The sequence below is a fragment of the Vulpes vulpes genome, chromosome 2 (assembly GCF_048418805.1).
Source record: "Vulpes vulpes isolate BD-2025 chromosome 2, VulVul3, whole genome shotgun sequence".
NCBI classification, from domain to species: domain Eukaryota; kingdom Metazoa; phylum Chordata; class Mammalia; order Carnivora; family Canidae; genus Vulpes; species Vulpes vulpes.
Window position 1 is genome coordinate 165,118,384 of NC_132781.1, and position 16,260 is coordinate 165,134,643.

General features: G+C 43.2%; 1 protein-coding gene and 1 non-coding gene across 2 annotated transcripts in view; one reads left to right on the forward strand and one right to left on the reverse strand.

Annotated features, from left to right (window-relative positions):
- Positions 1–16,260, reverse strand: part of PEX14 (peroxisomal biogenesis factor 14) — a 140,733-nt gene that overhangs the window by 118,193 nt on the left and 6,280 nt on the right. Inside the window, exon 2 of the mRNA XM_026011907.2 lies at positions 3,770–3,817. Within this exon, the coding sequence (XP_025867692.1) occupies positions 3,770–3,817 (48 nt within the window). The remainder of the gene's footprint in view (positions 1–3,769; positions 3,818–16,260) is intronic.
- Positions 10,874–10,976, forward strand: LOC112929854 (U6 spliceosomal RNA). Its single transcript, XR_003237004.1, has one exon. It is a non-coding gene; the product is annotated as a U6 spliceosomal RNA (small nuclear RNA).

A 16,260-nucleotide genomic window follows, 5' to 3' on the forward strand; every position in this document is an offset into this window, starting at 1 on the left:
CCTCTCCCTGTGCCCCTCCCACCACTCATGCTCTCTTTCTCACTCTCTGTCTCAAATAAATAAATAAAATCTTTTTTAAAAATTTAAAAAAGAGGGATCCCTGGGTGGCGCAGCGGTTTGGCGCCTGCCTTTGGCCCAGGGCGCGATCCTGGAGACCCGGGATCGAATCCCACATCGGGCTCCCGGTGCATGGAGCCTGCTTCTCCCTCTGCCTGTGTCTCTGCCTCTCTCTCTCTCTCTGTGACTATCATAAATAAATAAAATAAATAAATAAATAAATAAAATAAATAAAAATTTAAAAAAGAAAACTCGGGTCTGAGGGAATTTACAAGTTTTCAACAGGTATGGGAAGGGGGTGGAGGTCAATACTCCGGAGGACTGTCAAATCTCCTTGAGGCCAACCTCAGGGAAGAAAGTATAAAGAAGGAAAAAGCAATTGGCCATTTTAACTTTGGCACACAGTTTTATCATCAATAATAAGGGAATTTCAACTGGGAGTTTACAGAACTTATCAAGACTGGTCTGTTCAACAATCTCCAGCCCTGAGGGCATTACAACATTATAGAGCAACTATCTCATTAATATGGCCAAGGTTGCCCAGGTGGTTTTTTTCAAGGGGGGGAGGAGACTGAAGGGTGAGAGAAGGTAACATGCAGTCACTACATGGGTGGAACCAGAAAGGGGGTGGCTAAAAACACCAGCGTATTGTTTCGAGACTTCAAGACGATACTCCTCAACAACAAAATCACAAGACTGTTCTTCTGGTCTGGAGAGCAGAAATGAAAATCAGGCCCTCCTTCTCTGACAGATAAAGCAAAAAACTAATCCTAACCCCCGAACATCACCGTCCATGTCATCGGCATTGTACTGACTATTCCATGGAGCCTCTTCTGTCATAACTCACCTTTCCAATAAAGGGAAAAATTACTCCAAAGTGATCATCTAGTTAAGGAGACCAAGAATAAGGTTATATGCCTTCAGTATCCTATGCTTAGCCCTTTTAGTGTAGACAGCAGGCAGCTTCCACGACAGAATTTGGCGGGGTGGGGGGGTGGGGGGGGTGGCGCGGGGCAGCGGATCCCGGGTGGCTCAGCGGTTTAGCTCCGCCTTCCACCCAGGGTGTGATCCTGGGGTCCCGGGATCAAGTCCTGCATCAGGCTTCCTGCATGGAGCCTGCTTCTCCCTCTGCCTGTGTCTCTGCTCACAACAACGCCCCCCCTCCCCTTACCTCAAATCTCTGTGTGTGTCTCATGAAAAAATAAGTAAAATCTTAAAAAAAAAAATTGTTTTGTGGAAAATACGCTCTCAGTTAAAAACAAGAGTGAAAGACACTTAGCAGGGTGTCCCCCCAACACTTGAAAATCCTATTCCTCAGGACCCGGCTTCAAGTTTCACAAAAAAAATCCCTAAGTATACCCCGGGCAGATCTCATCCTTCTCTGAATAATGAGGGCTCTTATACTCCCAGCCAGGCAATTCTGCACCAAATTATATGCGATTTTGTACTGTTTGCTAAAATTATATATGGTCTTGTGCTGTCTGCTAATTGTTTCATGTGTACAAATGCCTTTTCTTCCCCCAATAAAATGCATAAATTACTTAAGAAGAAGGCTTAATTTTATTCTTCAATTGTCTGTTCTCCCTGAGCATCCAAGAGCCCACAAATGTGCATGCCTAAGAAAGTTCCCCTAGGGAAGGTGGACTAGGACAGAGGACTGTGGACTTTCTCTGGGGGACGGATACCACCCCATCCATTTGCCAGCATCCTGTGACTCTCATCCAACCTACTGCCAGCTCAAAGTCCTGTGCTCCCACCTGCCACGAGTCCTCACAAGTCCAGAAGGGGCCCCGCTGCCTGGCACCCTCCCACCACCACTCTTGAGAGGCAGAAGTAGCTCACACAAGACCATACAGCTCGGCTGGTGCCCTCATTTAATCAGGCTGCTGAGAATGGTTGGCCAAAAGCAATAAGAGCATGACTGAGAGACTGTGGGAGTTTAATATAAAAAAATTAATAAAAAAAAAAAAGAAGGGAAGGAGAAAGGGTCCACCTTTTAATAGGGCCCTAATTACCCAACTCATAGGATCAGCCCAAATGAGATGGGAGTTTATTTCGGGGTTTTTTTTTTTAATTATTATTTTTTTTATATATATAAATTGCTGCTATGTGTTTTCTTTCCTCTGAGCAATTATGTAGCAAGTACGTAAAGAGGGAAAAAATATTAATTAAATATAAGGTAATTGTAGAGTTGGCCTGGAGAGAATGAGTCTGAACTCTGGACGATCACAGGCTACTAGGGTTTGAAGACTGCTCGGGGCCTCCCAGAAAAGAAAGAAATGAACATACAACCAAACAACAAGCAGATGCGGAGTACAGCAGGAAAAGAACAGCATCCAGAAATGTGAGCAGAGCAAAGGGGCTGGCTGCAGGGCTCCAAACATCCAGAAATCAGCAAAGCTGCCGTTGCCTATGGGTCATTGCTAGAAAGAACCCCCAAGAGTTTACCCAATCACGCTGCAAAAGGAGGACCGGCCAGCTCTGCCGGTGATCAATAGTTAAGTCAGTAGATAAAAATGTAAAAGGAGACCATGGAGAGAAAGGGCTGCAGAGAACTACAGCATTCAGTTTGGACTTGAGTCCAAAACCAACCACAATTCCAGCCTGCGGGGCACTAGCAGACCCCAGGGGCACATTCCAGCTCCCTAGCTAAGTCCCTGGCAAAGCAAAGCCTTTCTGAAGCCTCAGGCTCTCCTACCATCCTGACCTCCAGGACAAACCCAGGTAATACCAAGAGAAAAACGAAGCCACTGTGGGGCGTGGTGGGAAGGGAGCCGGACTTAGTAACACGTGGTAACAGCGGGTGTCACGGACGACAACAGCGCTTCCCAACAGGGCTTGCATCACCCTGGTCTTTCTACAGCTCAGCCAAGTCCAACTCACCTTCATCTTGGGAAGCCTGGGTACGGGCTAGAATTCAGGCCTGTTCATGCCAGCTAAGGCCCTCACATCACCTCCTCCCACTACTGCCAGAGGAGAGGGAAGAGAACCAGGCCTGGGAAACCAAAGCTGGGCGGTGCATCCCCAAGCTGGCTATCACCATTCAAACAAAGACAAAGTTCTAAAAGCTGGCCCTTCATAAATTTATCTGATGGGTGCAGAACAAGTCTTACTACCCAACGAACAGGATTTGCGGCAGTCCCTGAAATGCAAGCTAGGATGAAAATGGGGGGTGCTGGCAGGGACAGGGGCTCAGACCACCAAAGCAAAAGCAACTCAGTACTCAGGAGGCTGCCTCCCTGTCAATACTAAAAGCAGATAATGTTGGTAGTGAGCATCACAAATTACTGGCCAGGCCAAAAAGAACTCCCTGTCTTACCTGCCCCTCAAAGGCCACCTGGCAGTGCTCTCACCCTGAAGGATAGGATTGACTTGATTAGACAATCAAGTAGCAACTTGGTCCCAACTCCACCTCCAAAGGGTTCAGGCATCCCACTGATTAATACCGATCAGCAATAAACAAAGTGGTGCATCACGCCCTGGGCTAGATCCTTTCTGTTCAGAAAAGACCAGGCTTTACTAAGGAGGGACCCCACTAACTCCAGCAGGCCAGAAAAGAAGTCAGAAGTCAAAGGTCACTAAGTTAGTCTCCACAAAGCAACTACTTTTGAAGAGAGACTAATGATGCAAAACTATAGGATCCTTGGGTTTCTCCACACTCACACAGTATTTTAGCGATTAGAAAATGACACTATATATCTTGAGTACTTACCAGAGGCTCTCGAGGCACCACATTTTCACTTCCTGGAGTAGAGCTTGGCTGCACAGAAAAACAGAAACAAAAATAAGATCACAGTGCCACCCAATGGACATCAAAAAACCAAAGATACTCGTTTCTGAAGCATCACAACATCTATTCCTCCTGGTGGTGAGAGCACCAGCTTCTCAGACTGCGGAGCGTGCCACGGTGGGCTGCCTGTAAGAAGGAGCCCGCCCGTGGGGTCTGAACTTGCCAGTGAATGTGAAGAGACTGCTGCTGGTTTCACTGCCACAGCACCTCCAGGAGAAGGCTAGGTTTGGCTTAGGAGGGCCCAAGATCAGCAGCCAAGCAGCAAGGGCCGGGGACCATCACAAGATCCACAGAATGGCAAAATCCAGAGGAAAGGCTGCACGAGAGCAAAACTTCCCTTTTGCATCATCTTCCCACCAAACTGATGGGAGAAAAGCAGAGCTGAAGTGGAGAACCGGATCCAGCCACAAGGGGGCCCCAGGTGCCCACACTCAGGATTTTCTCCAGGCATCTACTAGGAGCCAGGAAGCAAAGAAACTGGCCACTGGTTCCTACTTATCACCTGTCGCTGAGGACATGGAATCCCAGCAGTAAAGCAGCTTGAATCTGCTGTGTAAATAAGCCAGTGACGGGCCCACGGACTAACAAGCAGGCAGGGAGCATGCTGCCCGCTCGCCTGGCTCCAGTCTGTTACCCTCTCCTCTCTCTGCATCTTACATTTGCCTTCAACCCTTGGCTGATGGCCCCCGGGGGGCTCAGTGGTTGAGTGTCTGCCTTCGGCTCAGGTTGTGACCCCGGGGTCCTGGGATCGAGTCCCATGTCGGGCTCCTCGCACAGAGCCTGCTTCTCCCTCTGCCTGGGTCTCTGCCTCCTCTCTCTCCGTGTCTCCCATGAAGAGATAAAATTAAAACAAAACAAAACAAAAAACCCTTTGGCTGATGATCTGACCACTTAGAGAAAAGGGAGAGACTGAGACAGACAGACTAGGAGGAAACTCACAAATCTCCAAAAGAATAAAACAAGCAGTTTGAGAGAATTAGGATTAGTTTATTGTTACTGATGTCCAAGCCAATCTCCAATCATCTACAGATAATATCCAGACAAGTGCAGCTAATCTGTGGGTCTCGAGAGCCAGCCTCCAGCCTCCATATTCCTCCCAGGTCGTTCAGATGGCAAGTGTCAGGCCTCCTGGTGGCGGAGGGGGAGGCAAAGAAGGTGGGAGAGGAAAGAGTCCAGGCCACAGAGAGGCCCCAAAGATCTCCCCACACCCCATTGCCTTACGGCTGGCACACACCGCAGTGGCCAGGCCTCTGCTGGGAGCACTCTATCTCCTCATTCAAAGACCCGGGACGAGGTCAGCCCACAGGAAACCAAGTGGAAAGTCTTAGGGAATCTGAGCTTGCTCCCTCCCGAGGCTCCCTGCAGCAGCAGCAGCGACAACCTCCCCCATTCAGATCTCTGGCCCAGTCCCCTCGGGGTTCTATATCCAGCCACCTTCCGGCCTCCTCTGGACTCAAGTTCCTCCACGGATTCATCATCCTCTCCCTCGCCACACCTGCCCTCTTCCAATGTTCCCTGTCTGAGAGAATGGCACAGCCTTCCACCAAAACATACAAACCAGAGTCCAAAAGATCATTCTGGATAGCTCTTTCTCCCCCACTCACCAGAGCTAACACACGATCAATCCTGCCAACACTCCTTCCTAAATACCCATGGAATCGTCCACCCACTTCTCTCCACCTCCACTGCCATTGCCATCACTTGGGTCAAAGTTTCCAAAATCTCCTGCCTGGACCACTGCCAAAGCCTCTGCGTGGGTCCCTCCACATCCATGCCGGGCTCTCTTCTAACTCACTTCCCACACCGCAAACAGACTATCACTTCAAAATGGCAATAATTGGATCTCGCCTCGTCCACCCAGTAAACAACCCCAAAAGCTCTAATACAGAAAACCCTCTCGGTGTGGCTGTGAGGCCTCGTGTCCACTGACCGCAACCCAGGTCTCTGTGAACCACACTGCCCAGCTCCACCCCCCAGACGCACAGGCCTCTGCACAGGCTGTCCCCGCCCCCCGACAGTTTGACTCGTCCTTCATTTCAGCTTTGTCACCTCGTTGGGGAAGCACTTCTCTGACATCCACGACAGGGTGAACCCTCTCAATTACATCCTAACACCATCCACCTCTTTCAAGGACTGAGCAGAACTGCACCTTTACTTGTGTCTGTGTCCCTCACTGGACTGTGAACTCCAGAGGGGCAGAAACTGTGCTGCTTACTGTGTCCCTGGGGCTAATGCAGGCACACACTAGGCTTCCAAGGTATTTGCTTAATGAATGAAAGGAAAAAACAAAACAAAACAAAAAAAAAAAAAACAGGGATCCCTGGGTGGCGCAGCGGTTTGGCGCCTGCCTTTGGCCCAGGGCGCGATCCTGGAGACCCAGGATCGAATCCCACATCAGGCTCCTGGTGCATGGAGCCTGCTTCTCCCTCTGCCTATGTCTCTGCCTCTCTCTCTCTCTCTCTGTGACTATCATAATTAAATTAAAAAAAAAAAAAACCACAATGGTTCTTACTCAACTGAATGGATGACAGACTCAACGTCATTATCTTCCTGAGGGCTCCACTTGGCAAATAACGAAATGCTAACATTTATTTAGTTCTTATTTAATTCTACAATGTCTGGAAATCATTGCTGATGAGAAACTGAGGCAAAGGAGGTTAAATAATGTGCCCATGATGACTCAGTCAGTAACTGAGACTAAAGGGATTTGAACCATTCTACTTAAAATCGAGTTTTGTCCAGACCGCATTTCATGAAGTGACACTCTTAATGCAACCCCCCAAATAATAATGCGGGCTATTTGACTTAAATCTAACCCAAACAGCTTTAATATTTAGGAAGCCTTCTTCTTGTTTAAATACAACTAATCACTAGGAATTATTATCACCAAGGAACTTCCTTTAAAATTAGTTCATCTCTTGAAGAGCTAGCATTTGGTGGAGTGCAAACAGTATTATGGTACTAACAATACACCCTTTCATCATATACCCTTTTGTACCTTTTTAAACTGTGAGCTACAGAAGTGAACTCTGCTTGAAAAATAAATAAAATATTAAAAATTTTAAAAAGATGGGATGCCAGGGTGGCTCAGTGGTTGAGCATCTGCCTTTGGCTCAGATCGTGACCCTGGGGTCCCGGGATCGAGTGCCCCACTGGGCTCCCCGCAGGGAGCCTGCTTCTCCCTCTGCCTGTGTCTCTGCCTCTCTCTCTCTCTGTGCCTCTCATGAATAAATAAATAAAATCTTTAAAATAAAATAAAATTTTTAAAAAGAAAGCTTCCCTCTCATTCCAACATTCCCCTCTTCCTAAGAGGACCCACCACTGATGCTGGTTCCTTATAGATTCTTCCAGGGATATTCAAAGTGTTTAAGAACCGAAACGGGGGCAGCCCGGGTGGCTCAGCAGTTTAGCGCCGCCTCCAGCCCAGAGCCTGATCCTGGAGACCCAGGATCGAGTCCCACGTCGGGCTCCCTGCATGGAGCCTGTTTGTTTCTCCCTCTGCCTGTGTCTCTGCCTCTCTCTCCCTCTCTGTGTCTCTCATGAATAAATAAAATATTAAAAAAAAAAAAAAAAAAAAGAACCGAAACGTGTGTGCATACCCCCATCAAAGAATGTGAATAGCGACACTCTCCAAATTCCTCAAGTCTTGACTTCCAGAGCCTTCGTCAGCACACCAAAGCCAGGACTCCAGGCCCAAGTGTCAGGGCTACTAAAAAGAATAAGATTTCCCCATACCCTATTCAAACTCACAGAGCTACTAAGGTCTGTTAGACGGTATCAGTGAGCTCACAGAAGCCCTCACACCAATCTAGTAATTGCCTAAGCTGATTACATTTTTGATGATTCTCCAGCTCGTTTTGGAATACCTGCATTCTAAAATGGACCATGCCCCATTTTTCATCTTAGTATTTTTAGAAAATAGTTTCTTGATGACCAAAACAGCCTTAATCTTTACTGCTCTCCACACTGATTTCCTTGGTAATACCACCCAAAAGTCTTCATTGGATAACTAGTTTATTACCTATCTATCCCCACTGATTTTAAGCTCCTTAAAGGCAGGCACTTTACCATCTTACTGAAGGCCAATCTTCAGCACTTAAAATATCACTGGTACCCAATAAATATGATCTTAAGCTTCTTTTAACCAAAAAAGTTAAAACAAAGGAATCATGTCATATATAAACACACAAAGGAAGCAAGCAGAGAACCACAGCAGGACACGTGTTCACCCCTGGGACACTTCATCCACAACTTAACACAAACCTGGCCTACTCCCAGTGTTTTGGTCCAATGGTTCTCAACACCAGGCCAGAATCACCTTGACACACACACACATCCCAGAGGAACATTTGAAAATGTGTGGAAGTGTTTCTGCTGTCACAATGACCAGGGAATCTCACTGGCACTTAGAAGGCAGGAGCCTGGGAGGCTCTATGTCCAGCACTGCATGCAATGAAGAACTGTCCCATCCAAACACCAACAGGACCCCTTGGAGAATCCTGACCATTCTGCTTCCTTATGATGAGGAGGGGCACAGACTCCCATCTTTAACGTGCAGCTCTAGGTGTCACTTCAAAGAAGGGCAAAGGTCTAAGCAGCCACCTGCTTGTCAGAAGTTCAGTCCTCCCAGCACTTTCAGGCCTGTCGGTCTCACCAGCCCAACTTTAATGACAGCCCAACAGTTCTCAAACACCTACCCCTGCATCGACCCCCTTTAAGTGGTCAAATCTATTTTCTGGCTTGAGACAAATCTCTACAAATTATCTTCCACCTTGATCTTGGAAATTTTGACAAAGTGGTCTTGACTTTAATAATAATAATAATAATAATAATAGATAATAGTAAGGCTTAGAAATCACCAGCTGAGGCCCACTGCAAAGGTATAAGAAACAGGCTCTAAGGCAATGCATCATCAGGATCCTTAGGGGCGAGAATATAGAGAGCAGAAAAGAAGAGCAAGAATGTAAGACAGAGGGGAAAAAAAAAAAAGACCCCAGTGACAGAGAGAAATGCTCCCAGTTTGACAGGCACAAATGTGCTCTCACTCCTGCCACCCAGGCTCTGACGTCCCTCAGCCAAAAGGTGCATCCCAGTGCTGACCTTGAGACATGGCCAAGACCTGCTGCACACGTACCCCAGGCCCGAGCACCTGGCAGACCATCCAGGTCTAAGAGTGACCATCCCGCACCTGCCACATGGCTGCGTAACTCTGGGTATGTCCTATGCCAGTCTGGCCTAGAGATCTTTGCAGAAAAGAACAAGGTTCAACTCAACAATTATTTTTTGAGAGGTCCTGGCACAGAGGCAAGTGCATGAAGTTTGGCAACAGTAACTGAGTGACTGTGGGTATACTGCTCAACCTCTCTGAACCTCCATCTCCCCATCCATGGGAGTAACGGGAATAATACCACCACCCCACACTCAGGGTGAGATGAGATGACAGAAGTTATATCCTAGCACTCCTCTGCTCAAAATCAACCAAGAGACTTCTGCTTTGTCTGTGATGGAGTAATTGGGACCAGATTTAACCTCCCACTGTGAACAATTAAAAACTAAACAAAATACATGACACCACTGTTTGCAGACATTGGACAACAGTGATTCCCGACAGAACAAAAATAAATGATATGAGCCCTAAGATCACTCTGCCTTTCTGCTGGGAGGCATGTTTCAGACCAAGAAGGGGGAGGTGGGGTCCCAGCAGAGCATGGCAGGTGTCTTACTGAGCTGAGGAAACAGAGACTAGGGTTCAGGGAGGCTAAGGCAGCTAAAAGTTGCAGGATAGAGTTCTAGAGGAGAGGGCTACAAAGAAAGAGAGCTCCAAAAATACACACAGAGGTTCCCTTACATCTTTGCTGCATATTAAAAGTGTACGCTCACAGAGAGAAACTCTACAAGGCTGAGAAATCGCAATGAAGAAGCCATGAGATGAATGGCTCCCAGGGTCCTCGCAGGCCTTATGAGCCGCAAGCACCAGAGTGGATGTCCTCACTGCTCAGTCAGGGCACTCAACTCAGTAGAGACCTGAAGGGCCATGTCTTGGTAGGGGAAGGGCAGATTATCCCTAGGGTAAAGGCCACCCTAGATCCACCCTAATAAAGTTTAAAAACGGGACTGGACATTATCAAAATGAGCCAAAAGCAACTTAACTACCCACCAGAACAAATCTCAAAACTCTTCAAACTAAGGCCTCAAAATCCAGATCCTCAACAATGTAAAATTCATAGTATCCAGCACCCAATCAATAATCTCAACAGATGTCAGGAGGCAGAGAAGTGTGATTCATAATAATAAGAAAAATTAGAAGAAATAATTTGCACACAAGAGAACATTAAGACAGGTGTTATAACTTTATTGAAGAACTTAATGCAATTTAAAAAAACATACTGAATCATTATGTTGTGTGCCTGAAACTGATAATGTTATGTCAATTATCCCTCAATAAAAAGAAAATTCAAAGGAAAACAGGATCATAGTAACGGAAGAAATATATTGCATAAAAAGAAAGCAGAACTTCTAGAGAAGAAAATATAATATCTGAAATAAAAAATTCACTCAATGGGAGAGCCAGCAGACTAGATACTGCAGAAGAAAAGGTAAGTGCATCTGAAGACACAGCAATAAAAACTGACCAAAATGAAGGACAAAGAAAAAAGAAAAAGAATGAAAAATATCTGAAGAAATAATGGCCAAAAATGTCCTAAGTTTGATGAAAACTATAAACTCCCAAATCCAAGAAACTCAGCAAACCCTAAGCAAAGCATTCTAAGGCATTACACAATCAAATTATTAAACCCATGAAAAGGAGGAAATCTTACAAGCAGCCAGAAAAAAAGAGAACCTTTACCTACAAATATTAATCAAGACTAAGAATGACTTCAGACTCCTGATCAGAAGATATGCAAACCAAATAAAAAATACAATAGTATTGTATCTTTAAAATACCTGTGGAGGAGAAAACCTGTCAACCTAAATTCTATGTCCAGTGAAAATATCTTTCAAAAATAAATTCAAAATAAAATATGCTTGCTTCAGCAGCACATACACTAAAATTGAAACAACACAGAGAAGACTAGCATGGTCCCTGAGCAAAGAAGACATGCAAATTTGCGAAGCATTCCATGATTTTTGTAAGGTATAGAATTGTTGCATAACTGTGCACCTGAAACTAATACAACACTATATGTTAACTACACTGGAATTAAAATTTAAGTCTTTTTATTTTTATTTTTATTTTATTTTTTTTTTAACTTATGATAGTCACACAGAGAGAGAGAGAGAGAGAGAGAGGCAGAGGCACAGGCAGAGGGAGAAGCAGGCTCCATGCACCGGGAGCCCGACGTGGGATTCGATCCCGGGTCTTCAGGATCGCGCCCTGGGCCAAAGGCAGGCGCCAAACCGCTGCGCCACCCAGGGATCCCAAAATTTAAGTCTTAATAACATTTTAAAAATAGGGCAGACTGAGTGGCTCAGTGGTTTAGCACCGCCTTCAGCTCAGGGTGTGATCCTGGAGACCCGGGATCAAGTCCCACATCGGGCTCCCTGCATGGAGCCTGCTTCTCCCTCTGCTTCTGTCTCTGCCTGTGTGTGTCTCTTGTGAATAAATAAATAAAATCTTAAAAAATATAATAATAAATTAATTAAATAAAAAAAAAAGAAAAAAAAAAAAGAAACTGTTCAGGGGAAAAAAAAAAAGCCAAAAGAATTTGTCAACAGTATATCTGTACCACAAGAAATGTTAAAAGAAATTCTGTAACCAGAAGAAAAATAATACCAGATGAAAACTAGATCCAGGGGATCCCTGGGTGGCGCAGCGGTTTGGCGCCTGCCTTTGGCCCAGGGCGCGATCCTGGAGACCCGGGATCGAATCCCACATCGGGCTCCCGGTGCATGGAGCCTGCTTCTTCCTCTGCCTCTCTCTCTCTGTGACTATCATAACTAAATAAAATAAAAAAAAGAAATGGATTCACTCAAGTTAAGAAAAAAAAAAAAAAAGAAAAGAAAAGAAAACTAGATCTACACAAAAGAATGCCAGAAATGGTAAATATGCTGGTAAGATATGTTAAATATACATTTATTTCTTTAAAAAGATATAAAGTGTACCACAGGGTTGTACATAGGTACAAGTAAAACCTATGACACTAATGACATAATGGATGAGAGAAGCAACAGAAGTATACTGTTCTAAGGTTCTTACACTCCATGTGACTTGGTATATCATTTGAAAGCAGGCTCTGGCAACATTAACATATCATAAAAACTCACAGCAATTACTGACAAACAAAAACAGAAGCTAAACCAATAGTAGAGATCAAATGAAACACTTAAAAAACAATTCAACCCAAGAGAAGACAAGATAGTAGGAATCAAAGAACAGATGAAAAGAATTTCAAGATGGTAGGCTTAAACCCAACCATATTTATGTTTACTTCAGTGTAAATGAAACACTCCAACTAGAAGGCAGAGATTGTCAAACTATGTTGGGGGGGCGGGCAAGGGGTGGTGGGAGCTAAGATCTAGCTGCATGCTGTCTAGAAGAAAACCATGTTTAACAAAAATAAACATAGGTAAAAGGCCAAAGGATGGAAGATGACACCCCATGCAAACAATAGTCATAAGGAAGGTGCAATACATATATTAATCTCTGACAACTCAAAATAGCAGATACTACCAAATATAAACAGGGACATTTCAAAAATGAAGGAATCAATCAAGAAGACCTAATAATCCTGAATAAGTATGCACACAATAACGGATTTTCAAAATACATAAAGTAAATCAGAATTAAAAAGCTATAAACAAATCCACAATTACAGTTGGGAGACTTTAATAATCTTTCCTTAATCAAAAAAGTCAGTAAGGATACAAAAAACTTAACTATCAACTAACTCAGCCTAATTGACATTAATAGAACACTCCACCAACAACCACAGAATATTCATTATTTTCAAGTTCACAAGGAAAATTCACCAAGACAGACCATAAAACAAATCTCAAATTTAAAGGATTTGAAGCCACATACAGGATGTTCTCTGACCACAAGATTAAACTAGAAATCCAGGGGCACCTCAGTGGCTCAGTGGTTGAGCTTCTGCCTTTGGCTCAGGTCATGATCCCTGGGTCCTGGGATCTAGTCCCACACCGGGCTGCCTACAGGGAGCCTGCTTCTTCTTCTGCCTATGTCTCTGCCTCTCTCTGTCTCTCATGAATAAATAAATAAAATATTAAGATCAATAAAAATAAAAATAAATAGGGTCGCCTGGTGGTTAAGTGGCTGCCTTTAGCTCAGGTCATGATTCCAGGATCCTAGGATCAAGCTCCATATCAGGCCTGCTCAGTGGGAAGTCTGCTTCCCCCTCCCCCTCCACCCCTCCCACTGCATGTGCTTTCTCTCTCTCTCTCTCAAATAAATAAGATATTTAGAAAAATAAAAATAAGTAAACTAGAAATCGATAATAGAAAAAAAAGTGGAGGGCAGCCCCAGTGGCTTAGCAGTTTAGCGCCACCTTCAGCTGGGGGCGGGGGGGGGGGGGGGGGTGGGGGGGGGTGGGGGGGGGTGATCCTGCGGACCAGGGATCAAGTCCCACGTCAGGCTCCCTGCATGGAGCCTGCTTCTCCCTCTTCTCCCTCTGCCTGTGTCTCTGCCCCTCTCTCTGTGTCTCTCATGAGTAAATAAATAAAATCTTTAAAAAAAAAAAAAGTGGAAAAATCTCAAATGTTTGGAAATTAGATTTCTAAATTATGGGTGAAAGAAGAAATCACAGAGAAATAAAACATTCTGAACTGAACAAAAATGAAAACAACATAATTTAAGTTTGTGGAATGCAACTAATGCCGTGCTGGAAAGGAAATAACATTTTAAGTACCATACTAACTTTAGAAAATATGCTAGAAAAATAAGAGCAAATGAAACTCAAAATAGAAGGAAAGAAATACATGAAAAAACTACAATCAATGAAATAAAAGCTAGTTTTTCTTTTTTTAAAGATTTTATTCTTATTTATTCATGAGAGACACAGAGAGAGAGGCAGAGACACAGGCAGAGGGAGAAGCAGGCTCCACACAGGGAGCCCAATGCGGGGACCCGATCCCAGGACTCCAGGATCATGCCCTGGGCTGAAGGCAAACCCCTGAGCCACCCAGGCAACCCAAAGCTAGTTTTTTGAGGAGTATTAAAATTGGTAGCCCCCAGCTAAACCAATTAGTAATAAAAAAGAGGAGACACTAACTGGCAGTATTTGGAATGAAAAAGGGAAAATCACTGCATATCTATAGATACTTAAAAGGTAATATTATAAAAAACCTTAAAGCAACAAATTTGACAACTGAAATGATGACAAATTCCCTGACACAGGGGCACCTGGGTGGCTCAGTGGTTGAGCGTCTGCCTTCAGCTCAGGGCGTGATCCTGGGATAGTGTCCCCTCGTCGAGCTCCCTGCAAGGAGCCTGCTTCTCCCTCTGCCTGTGTCTCTGCCTCTCTGCCTCTCTCTCTCTCTCTCTCTGTCTCTAATAAATAAAAAATCTTAAAAAAAATAAAATAAAAAATATCAAGTCTTCAAAAATAAATATATAATATAAAAATAAAAAAGAAATTAAGTATGTAACGAAAATTTAAAAAGAAAATTCTAAACCCAGGTGGCTTCATTGGTGAATTCTTCCCCCCCCCCCCCATTGGTGAATTCTAATAAACATTTAAGGAAAAAGTAATGCCAATCTTATACAAACTATTTCAAAAAATAGAAAAAATGGTAAAATTTCCCAACTCATTCTATGAGGCTGTTACCTTGATACCAAAACTATACAAAAATGTCACAGAAACACACACAAGAAAATTACAACTCAATATCTTTCTTAAGCATAAATGAAGAAAGCCTTAACAGAATACTAACCAAATCCAGCAAAATATGTGGATAATACATCATAACCAAGTAGAATTTACCTAACAAATAGAAAATTGATTTAATATTTGAAAAATCAATCAACGTGAATCATCATATTAATAAAGAAAACAACAGGATCAACAGATAGCAAAAAGAGCACTTGACAACAGTCAAAACAATTTTTTTTTCAAAAACACTCAACAAATTAAAAATAAAAGTTGAAAAAAATTGAATCTCCTCCACTTGATAAAGTGCACCTTCAAAAAAACTTACAGCTAATATCATATTTAAATGTGAAGACTGAATGAATTTTCTCCTAAGATCAAGAATTGAAGACTATCTGTTCTCGAGCAGCCCCGGTGGCTCAGCGGTTTAGCGCTGCCTTTGGCCCAGGGCCTGATCCTGGGTCCCGGGATCGAGTCCCATGTCAGGCTGCCTGCATGGGGCAGGCTTCTCCCTCTGCCTATGTCTCTGCCTCTTTCTCTCTCTCTCTCTGTGTCTCTTATGAATAAATAAATAAAATCTTTAAAATATATATATCTATTCTCAATATTCCTATTAACACTGTATGAGAAGTCCTAGCATACAAATTGGAAAGAAATATGTAAAGCTGTCTTCATTTGCAGATGACACGATTATGTACAGAGAAATCACACAATCTACAAAAAAGCTATTCAAATTATAAGGGAGTGTAGTAAGATTACAAATACAAGGCCAACATACAAACTCAATTTTATTTATTTTCTTATCATGGTAAGTGCACTCTTTAATCCCCATCACCTGCTTCACTCTTCCCCCCCACCAACCTCCCCTCTGGCAACCATCAGTTTGTTCTCTACAGTTAAGAGTCTGTTTCTTGGTTTGTCTCTCTCATTTTTTTTTCCTTTGCTCATCTGTGTCTTAAATTCCACATGAGTGAAATCATATGGTATTTGTCTTCCTCTGATTTCAGTTAGCATTATACTCTCTAGCTCTACCTATGTTTTTGCAAATGGCAAGATTCCATTCTTTTTATGGCTGAATAATATTCCATTATATATTCATTTATATATGTATGTGTATGTATCTTACATCTATCAATGGACATTTCGGCTATTTCCATAGTATGACTACTGTAAACAATGATACAATTTTATTTCTATATACTAGCATTCAACAATTAAAAACGAAAATTTGCATGACTTCCATAATCAGTGTACCAAATTATGAAATATTTAGAGTAAAATTTAGCAATATGTGTACATGACCTATAGACTTAAAACTACAAAACACTACTGAGAAAAATCAAAGACAACTAAATGAAACACATGCCATGTTAATGAATTAGAAAATCAATATTGACAAAGTGTCAATTCTCCCCCAAATTGATCTATAGATTCCACACAATCACAATAAAAATCCCAACAAGCTTTCTTAAAGAATTGATTCTAAAATTTGTAAGGAAATGAAATAGACCAAAGCTAAAACAATTTTGGAAAACAATAAAATCAAAATATATTACACTACCTGATTTTAAGATTTTAAGATTTACT